At 33.0% G+C, this 10837-nt stretch overlaps 1 protein-coding gene across 1 annotated transcript; it reads right to left on the bottom strand.

Annotated features, from left to right (window-relative positions):
* Nucleotides 1–624: 624 nt before the first annotated feature.
* On the bottom strand, nt 625–10407 carry LOC115977759 (homeobox protein knotted-1-like 2). Its single transcript, XM_031099776.1, has 5 exons — nt 9473–10407; nt 9241–9363; nt 8915–9050; nt 1482–1735; nt 625–1356 (listed from the first exon to the last, which is right to left on the bottom strand). The coding sequence occupies exons 1-5, from the start codon at nt 9884–9886 to the stop codon at nt 1153–1155; spliced, it is 1131 nt and encodes a 376-aa protein (XP_030955636.1). The 5' UTR covers nt 9887–10407; the 3' UTR covers nt 625–1152.
* Nucleotides 10408–10837: the final 430 nt, after the last annotated feature.

Here is a 10837-nt window from a genome sequence, read left to right as displayed (position 1 = left end):
CAACCACCACCTAAGTAATCAGGTGTAGCTCATTGAGTATGGGATCAAATGAATTGCGGCTTTGTCGTCAGATCTCCGAGGGGGGGGGGGGGGGGTGGGCGATCTAGAGGTTAGATTAAAATAATTGACAAGTGGAGCCACCAAAAGAGAAAGGGCTACCATTGGGCCAATGTCGCTAAAGTGAGCGGTTGTGAATATCGGCGGAGCGTGGTAGTATGTTATGATCTTAATGTTCAACATGGATTAAGTATAAGTTTAACCATGTGTTTACAAGCTCTTAGGCACCGTCCCTTTGTAAGCCGGTTTTCAAGGTTGAGTTCTATCCATGGGTTCCTAACAAACACTCACAACATATGAGACCTATCGGAATGTAGTACTCAAGTATTGTTAGTTTTCCACTACATGCAACAGACAAGATAAGATATTTTTTTCTAGGCTAACACTCCACCCACACAAATATTGACCACCATCGTCATAAGCTTGTCTAGTTCTAGACTCTAGATATGACAAATGAAAGCTATGCTTCTAATACGAAGCCATGAACAAACAATCTAACTGAATATTTTAGTTACAAGACCCAAAAAAAAAAAAAAAAAAAAAAAAAAAAAAAAAAAAGATAGTATAAAAAGTGGAAAGACTAATAAATAATAATATTACACCCTCATTAATTGAGTTCACATATTAGTTTCTTCTCACTATATACACTTACCAGCAAGTAGTTGCCCTTACAGATTTGCATAAGAGTTGAATTAAAGTACATATTCTCAAAAATAAAAATATCCTAATAGTACCTCCTTACATATTTAAAGCACACAGCAAAGTTACACACTAGGAGCTCTGCATCTTCTAAAGACAGGAAACAAATCAAAACATCCCAAATTGATGTAAATGGCACAAGGACAGTTCATCCTGAATGATCACCACCAGATACGGACTAGCTTTCACTAAATTATACTGATGACATTTCTTGTAAAAAAAATCCGATCAGTTTGCAGGACTAATCCCAACTCTGGTACGGACTAGCTTTCACTAAATTATACTTATGACTGAATTCACACAGCATTACTACTTAAACAACTTTAGGCTATGCCTGACATATAAAACTAGTACAACTTCAAGTAACAACGACCATGCATGCAAATGAGTTGTTGCTCATGGTCCCAAACGGTAATGACCATCAGCCATGTAGTGACCATCCATGTAGAGAGTTGCATTCTGTGGATGTAGTCCATCCATCACCATAAATTGCATATCTTCAGAAGGTTTCCAGTGACGTTTTCTTTGGTTTATGAACCAATTATTTATTTGTTTTTGGTCTAAACCAGTTGATTCAGCCAGTGCCACCTTTTCTGTCTCCTGTGTATTTGTCACAAGATAAAAGGGAATTATAATAAGCTTGAGATCCAAGTTACCATTACACATGAAAGTTGCTTTATAATGTGAAAGAAGTTTGGAATTCGGTTCGAAGGGGTTACACATACCGAAGGATAGGGCCATTTGTAGTGCAACTCCCACCAACTAAGTAGCTTCTGCCTTGCATCTTTGGGTAGTTTACCTTTCTTCTTTTTCTTTGAAAGCTCTTGCTTAAGGCTGCTTAAGTAACCGCTATACTTCCTCAGTAGGTGGTTCTTCAGTTCTCGGTCTTCAGCACGTGGATCAATCTCAGGCAGTTCTGTTTCTCCGGCACTGTTGTCTTGATCCTCCTCAGATGAACCAACGCCTTCACACTTCTCATCTGTATTTAAATGGGAATGCAAAAACTGGATGGTTATAACTAATTTCATAGCATAACATTGTAGCATATGACCAATGGTTGTGACTAATTTGATAACATAACATTTTAGCACAAGACCAATTACTTTGGATAGTCCTCATTCATTCAATTTTCATCATGCTTCTGCAGTTGATAAAGTACAGATTACAATATCCACATAGTGAAAATAAAAGAAAAGGCTAATGATATTTTGTGAAGGATTACAGTGAATATTAAAGATTAGCTCAGAATCTTCATAATAATGATCTTATTTTTAATATCTATTGTGAACTGTAAGCAAAAGACATGTATAGCCCAATTCAAATACGGCAAAGTCATCAAAGTTTATAGTCCGTGTGTCACATCTTATGTTGCTCAGATGGCATATGTCTGTTAGCCTTTGCCCGATGCCCTCAAGTTGTAATCACATATGAAAGATCATACCGATAATTGCCATGCAAACTATCCATACCACTTTTGGACTCATTGAACATCGTTGTAAGAAAAAAATAAGGTACGGATACACAAGTCCTTGTGGATTTTGTTTCCTACTATATCCATTTTCAGTTTCATGGCGCTACACCTAATGCACCCTTTTAACATCTCTGTTAAACTTGAATCCTATATTGCCTCGTGTGGCTGGCCATTGACCTTTTACATGGCCTTATCCAGAGAACTTAAGCCTTGATCACAAATGCTATGAGACCATTCATTTAAAGGCCAAATTTACACTTTTTAGTCATATTAAATTCCCTTTTCTTCCGTCTCAATCATATTTGAGCAACAATTACTTTGTTACAATATTGCATCTAGTGCCTGGCCGAATATACCACAAAGGAATGGACAGACATTTTGTCATATAAAAAATAAATGTCTCTTTCACTCTTGTTTTTCATTATGTAATTGTCTATGAACTTAGGAAAGTGAATTAGAGAATAATGCCTTGACATTATATTAATTTAAGTACCCCACGTTTAACATTGTTAATGCTCTATAAAGACATGGCAGCCGCAAACCTCAATATGACAAATAAACAAAACCATATTCCTCTGAAGAGGAGTCTTTCTGGATATGAAACTACAAGCTCTAATTTTTTTTTTCTTAAAAAGGATAAACATAAACTATAACAAGGAACAAATGATTTAATTCATTGGAGACTAATTAATGGATCGATGAGAACGAGATTTTAAATGAAGTTGATTAAGTGAAAAGCTTAATAGAGAAAGACCTACTATAACATGGTTAGAAGTAGTGAAAAAAGGATAAATTAAATGAAAAGGCAATAAAGAGTTTGAGCTTGAATAGGTTAGAATTTACCATGAAAGTGGTTGGTCTAGTGGTCATGGGTTCACTTCTAAGGGTTTGGGAGGTGAAGGTCCTAGGTTCGAATCCCGCAATGGAAGTAGAGTATCACTATGGTTACACCCAAGTGGAAGACGCCAACTCAGGTCGCCCTCCTCTATCCATTTTTTATAAATCTTGAATAGGTTAGAATTAAAAATAACAATAATAATTCATGGACCAACCCTAATTAGTTGATGAAGATCCATACGTGATCCCAATTTAATTGCAGTTAAAGCTTAATTAAGTTGAGCGGAGTTGAATAGGTTAATATTTATACTACAAAGCACGCTAATTTATCTTATTAGAATAAAAGAAGAACTAATCATATCAAAAAATAATACACCCAGACCAAAAGAGAAATGAAAAGGTAAAAATAAATAAATAAGAAAATCCATTTAATCCCTAGAATCATTTTTTAGGCTATTAGCATGCTATTAAATATCTGTAGACACCCTATATTATACCTATTAATAAACCTAAGTCTCTAATCCGGATAATAATAACTAAGCAATTGATTTCTACATTTCTTCTTATAAAATCCAAAAGTGTTTTGAAAATAAACAAATGTGTGTGTGGGAGGGTGGTGTTTGTTGAAGCCGCTTTCAAATCTACGGTATTTGGAAAAAAAAAAAAAAATGTGTTGTAAAAATTATGCATGGAATAAGGCACAATGCTTTTAATAGGTTGAATTACTCAAGGGTTGTTTGGTAGGGTGTTTTGAGCAACAGTTTTCAGTGCTTAAACAATATTACACATATTTTCCACACACTTTTTCACTCACACGTATTTCCAAAAAATACAAATAACATTACTAAAACAACCTTATCAAATGATCCCTCAATTTTCCAAGATAAAGCTAAGATTGAGGAGGAGGACCAAACCATGTTATTTCTAACCTCGCTTCCACCTTATATGATATTGTGGTGACTACATGTCTACAAAATGTGACAACAATTCTCCTAGACGCAAAGAAGTTCAGAAAGCCAACAAGTAATACTAAAGTTGATACATTTGTGAAAAGGTCAAAATCAAGTCCAGATAAGTTTATGTTGCATGGGAAGAATTTTCATAGGGAGAAGTCAAGCTGCCTTCAAAGACTTCAATGACTCATCAACTACCTTGCTTGAGGAATAGTTTCACGAAAATGGAGATGAACCGGAATGATGTCCCAGCTGGTTTATGGGTTGAGTGGAAAAGGGAAATATGAAGTTAGTTCTATCCCTCTGTAACTCTGTTCATCTTTGTGACAAGTGAATTCTTATGAAAAATTAACAACTTTCTTATAGTTTGTGATTAAATGTAATTGTTAAGATTTTCTGTTGGATAAATCTCTCTCAATAGATGGAAAATACCAATGCAAGAACTTAAGAGCAAAGTTAATAAATTTCAAGAGAAGTCGTGATACTTAGAAGTTGGCAAATGCAATGACTACTACAGTAGATAGTGAGGGTAAAGATTGTGGTAATGTTCTAATGGTTAGCAAAATACATCTTTAATAAATAAATAAAATGCAAGTTTTGGACTTCAATTATTCCTTTCCTATGTGTTGGAATATAGACTGATTTGACACGTACAATATTTTTTTATGAGATTTGATGAGACTCTTCTTGCTCTTTTCATATATATTCACGTGAAGGTTTTATTATGTTGGCTAATAATATGGAGTGTAAAGTTTTGGGAATAAGTGTAGTAAAAGCTATGGTGTTTGATGTGATTTTGAAGACTTTGGCAAATGTGAAACATGTACCTGAACTTGGGGAAAGTCCAATTTCTTTTAGGTTGATTCTATTATTTGGGTTATGGATATTTTCATATTTTGCATGAGTGGATTTATGAAAATTAGTAAAAGAGTTTTAGTACTCATCTGGTATATCTTATTTTGCAATTTTTTTAAAAAAAATAGATTATTTAAAAAAATTATACTTAAAATAAAATTGGAGTTTTAAAAAACTATATTTTGATAAAGTTCAATTTATAAAAAATACTCCCAAACAAGCACTTAACAGTAAAAGAGAAAAAAAAAAAAGACAAAATATGGCTACTGACTTGATCATATCCTGAGGCTATACCCAATAATAGGAGATTCTACTAAAATAAGTATTAAGATGAAATATACAAATATATTCTATTCCTGTATATGACAATAACAATGTAAGCCAAATGATGTGTTCATTTTACTAAACCATACTTAAATAATTGTATACAATCATTTTTACTGACACATGATAGGAACAAATGTCATCTTTTCATTGTTAACTACAACCAAGTTTGTAATCAAATTTTGTCAAAAAAAAAATCAAAAAATTTGTACAAATTGAATGGCAAAAAAAGTTAAAAATAGAGCTTATGGCTTTTTCTTTTTCTTTTTTGTTAAAACATTGCAAAGCGACAATAATAATGGGTTAAAAAAAATGTGAAATTTGTGGAAAATATGGTGATATTATTAAAAGAGTTCAATTAATGTATGCACTTAGAGCACACATTAATCATTCATTTTTGGAAACATTTTATGAAGAATTGAAAAGCTGTCAAAAAAGTTGCTAACTTTTTCATTTTTTTAATAAAAAGTTTCCCAAAATAGTACTAATGTATATCCTAATGGTATACGTTAGTAAAACTCTTATTTAAAATTTAAAGTCAAGTTGAGTGAAAAGTTCAAACATTGCTGGAAGTCAAAGAAAAAAAGAGGTGAAATTTGTGATGATATGATTAAAAATTAAAGCCAAGTTTGAGTGAAAATTTCAAACATTGTTGAATCCCAATTGATCTCATCAATTTAGAGATTTCGTTGTTAGATTTGGACCCCACATCATTAGAAGAATTCGTGTAGTAAATTAATCCTATTAAGAATTTTAGTCCTATATATAATTTTTTTATAAATAAATAAATAAAAAGAGGAGCTTTAGCCCCACATTGATAAGAAAGAAATAGGTAATTCCTATAAACAAAGTGGTAGTAAAATTTTGTTGGGTGTGGATTTAAATTAATTTGTGTTTGTTTTATGAGAGTGGTTGTAATCTAGATTGCTAAAAGCATTAGCATTGAGGGTGTAAACCTCTCCCCCCGGGCCCCCAAATTGTTATTTTACCAACCAACACTCCAAAAATCAAGTTTATCTGGATATGTATTCTTTTTTTTTTTTTTAGCAATTATGAATAGTGAATTCTTAAATATACAACTTACTATTCATGGTTGTAAACATAAATAAATATATTATGAGAGAAAGAGAGAGGAGAGAAGAAAAAATTTATATTATTTAATTGGGTTGTATATAAAAATAAGAACTGAGATGTTAGGTGTATTGTTAAATGGGTTGGTTAAATAAATAAAGTAGTATTTAAAAATGTAAAATAGGTCATTTTTTTACATCTTCGGATGTGAATGTTCTAATGGTAAAGAAAGTCATTTCATGTCATTTAAAAATTAAATGACATGACACAATATATTTTTAGATTTGTAATATATATTTTAAATTGTAAAATAGATCTAAGGATATTTTTCCATTTCAATTCCCTAGACCACATTAAAAAGATTAAGGAAATCATTAATCATTTGTTATGAATGATTTCTTTATACTCCTAAAACTCATGAAGATAAAAATCACTTATATTGAAGATCAAGTAATTATTTAGTAATTGTGAAGTACAATGATATGGTGATTAGGGGTGGCAATTTGTGTTTGCGGGTCGAGTTCATGTCATGTCGAGTCATGAGTATTTAGCTATATGGGTTGACCTGAACCTGACCAGTTTAGTAAACGTGTCAAGAATCTTCAACCCTAACTCAACCTGTTTATTAAACAAGTCGACTCGACACGACACATTTAACCCGTTAAATCAACAAGTCATGTAAAGGTTAATACAAATAACTCATTTGATAAATAGATTATATCTAACCTGAATAACCTATTATCAATTCCAATATATCTAAAATTAAAATATAATTATCACCATAAATATAGTAATAAACATGTAATTACAACAAAAAATTAAGCAATAATAACAAAAACTAATATTTTTATAATCTAAACAGGTCTGATGGGTTCACATGTTGAACACAAATATGACCCGTTTATTAAACGGGTAATAAACGGGTCAGCTATGTCAATCCGAATATGACCCGAACCCATTTAACCTTAACTCATAACCTGTTTATAAATGGATTAATTGTGTCAAGTTAGCGTGTCATGTCAGATTTTGTCATCCCTAATAGTGATTACTTTTCTCATAACTAGTTTTCATTAGTTAAATTCATAATAAACCCCCCCCCCCCCCCCCAATTTTAGGAGTATCTCATAATTTGACTTAGGATCATGCCATCTGCATGCAACCTCAAAATTGTCATTGTGATACCCACCATTTCCAAATTAGCTGCTGCATATAAATGCATGAATCAAATCCACCATATTGAAGCCTACAATCCACGTAAAAACGTGAAGAACTAACTTGGCAACATCAATAGATGACCTACAGGCTAGAGACCCACAACAAGCGGTCAATGGCATCAACCAACCTGAAAATCATGCCAATATTTTGACTGCGTCCTCATTGAATTTCCAAAATCCAGCAAAATATCAATTGAAAATCAGAGAGAGGGGAACTCATACATTGAAAAAACATCTAACAAGTAACAACCAAGTTCACTGTGAATTTCGTTCAATCTAACAAAAGAAAACATGTCCTCTTTGCCAACACAAATGAAGCTTATCCATTAGAAAACGAAAATGAGAAATTAATAAACCAATCAACAAATCAGGATGCATGAATGATGTTTGTGGTGATAGAATGAATGATGATATAGTTACCTGGGATAATTTCTCTCAAGCTACACCAGACCAAGCACACCACCACAATATAACAATAATAGAATTAAAAGAAACATGAAAATACCAACAATGTTCGTACTTGTAATTTTTTTTTTCCTCGTTTATGGTAATTCTAGAAAGAGAACAAAAATCCCGTATAAGAGCAGAGACATTAATAAAGAAAGAAATGTATTGCTGACAAGACCAGACCACAGGCTATATATACATGGGCTAGTAGCTAGCACTGAAATGAACAGCATCCTATGCTTCACTTTTTTTCTGGGTCTAGTAAAGAAAAAATAATAATAAATACACGTCCAATTTTTTCTTGGACAGCGAGAGGGAAGTGAAATGACAACAACAATGATGCCATCCATCTCTAGGTGTATATATGTTTATACTTTTATATCACAGAAATCTATAAAATCTGAAGAAGAATTAATTAGAAGTTGGAAGAAACATACAGCCTAGAGATTTTCGATAAGAAACCCTAATAAGAATGATTTGTCAGAAGACAAAAACCATAAAAAGCAAACCCCATTGGAGAATTGAACGTGCGCTATTCATCATTGTTTATACTGCCATACAAGTGCGCTTTGTCTTTGGTCCTTTATGTGGATTTTGGAAGCTATATAGAAGTACATATATATAGTTATAAAATTATGAAATATCCAATACAAATTGGGTTTTGTGATTAGGGTTTTTGTTTGCTAAGCCAAACGTGATCGAGGCCTTGACAAAGGTATATATGTGTGTGTCTTTGCCCTCCTTCAAGTCTTCAACTATTGGAAAGCGTTATCTGGGTCAAAGTTTCATACATCGAAAATAGGAAATAAGTGAAGGGACAGCTCTACCTCTACACTTCTCAAGAAGAACTTGACTGTACAAAACTAGAGCATCAATTTTTGCAATCGAATCCAAACCAATGTCTTTTAAACAACAATTTTGTAAATTTATAATAGTATTATGTATACAGTATAGATTTTAAAATAAAATAGGTATTAGGTAGATACCAGAGGAGAAGACCCGAACGGGACCATTGCCAAGCATGTTGAGCTGAGATTCAATCCTACGCATGAAATCCATTGCTTCTTGTATAGGCCTAGTTAGTTCCTCACGATATTTCACCAGCATGTCATAATAGGCTTCCTGAATAGCCATCCCAAATTTTTTGTCAGACATTGGAGTAATTTAGCAAGTGAACAAGAGAGAGAGAAATAGATTATTATTATTATAATATAAAGAGACTTTATTATAAATCTAATTTTTATATATATAAAAATAAATAAAATAAAAGTAATTAATAGTACATAGAAGAGTAAAGGAATTAATCAATCACCATGAACTGATCGAGTTCTGGGTCCTTTGAAGTCTCTCTAGCGCTCCCTGAAGATCGTTGCCTTGCCTCAAATTCTTGGCGAGCAGCTGAGAGCCTAGCCACCACTTCAGGTGGAGCTCCCACCTATAAATTTATGTTACACCAAGAAAGAGAAAGATGGTCAATTTTCTTTGTGCTGTAATCATTGATTGAACTTTCATGTACTACTATTTATAGACTTTATGTAAAATACCTTTTGGCAATCCATGTAAGCTTCCAAAAGGTTCGAGTATTGAGGGTGGGCAATGATCTTGGCTTTGATAGCTTCAACTTCACTAGAATTCTCATTCCCTTGTTGTTGTTGTTGTTGCTGTTGTTGTTGTTGTTGATGTTGAACTTGGTGTCCTCTCATCAAAGGGTAATGAAATTTCTGAACATGTTGGGAAGTGCTAGCTTCAGTCTTCACAATTGGGTGTGTTTCTGATTGAAAAGTACAATCTCCACCTGATTGTAAAGGAAAGGTGTTGATGTGCATCTGGGTACCCACGTTTGAGCCACTGCTTGTTCTTCCATAACCAGAAGAATTAGCTGCAAGAACCGGTGAAGCATACAAGAAATTTCCCCTCGGAGCTGAATTCTCATTAAGTTGATTATTGTAGTCCTCCATTAGATATACTCAACAAGACCCAGATGAGAAAAAACCACTGAAATCCTTTGTGAACAAAAGAAAACAATCCTAAAACCCTAAAAGGCAAGAATTTTGGAGAAATAGTTCGGTAGAGGAAGACCCAAAAGCCCTAGATGATTGAGACAACTAGTAGTTGATAGCCAAAGCTCACAACCATGACTTTGTTCCTATTTTGGGATATTTAAAATGGAACACAAACCATGACTTTGTTCCTCTTAGCAGGCAGCTAGTGTTTGGTCAAGGAGGCCTTGAAGTGAAGTTGCACCAAGATTTGAGCATGTTAGAGAAGCAAATTTAAAGAGAGTAAATCAGAAGGAGTACAACATGATGTGTGAAAGAAAGGGAGAGAGTTGCTTAGCCGGAACCGGCGACAGCTCCGATTCTATGGTGGCTGACAAGACTATCTTTCTTCAAAGAAAAAGAAATATTTGAAAATTACAAAAAGCAAAGAAGCTATAGGGCCAAAAGATAAGGCAACTATAGAATCATAGATTGTAGATTTTTTCTTTCTTCCTTTCACTCATCCTTTTTTATATTTTCTTATTATTATATACTATTATTACCCTTTGTTTCACGGGAAGGTTTTGATTTTCATCATTTTCTTTCACTTTATATTGTTTTTAATTAATACTGACCGAAAAAAATAATAGTTTTTAAATTAACGTGTTTAATAGGAGTACTTTTTTTTATTTTTTTTTATTTTTTAAACTTCTTTTATGGTTGTTGGGCACTAAAAGAAAGTTGTCTTTTTTTATTTTTTTTTCTTTTTTTTTCTTTTTTGGGTTAAAAGAAAGTTGTCTAATGTTCTTCATTGTGGAAATCAACTATTTCTAGCACAGTAGATGACCAGTTTCCTAGCGAAGCAATTAATGTTACGGAAATTATGCAAAGGACAGTGCAGATAATCCGATCTAATCGTATATTAATGCT

Source organism: Quercus lobata, chromosome 2 (genome assembly GCF_001633185.2).
Source record: "Quercus lobata isolate SW786 chromosome 2, ValleyOak3.0 Primary Assembly, whole genome shotgun sequence".
NCBI classification, from domain to species: Eukaryota; Viridiplantae; Streptophyta; class Magnoliopsida; order Fagales; family Fagaceae; genus Quercus; species Quercus lobata.
This window is presented reverse-complemented; position numbering and strand designations above follow the sequence as displayed.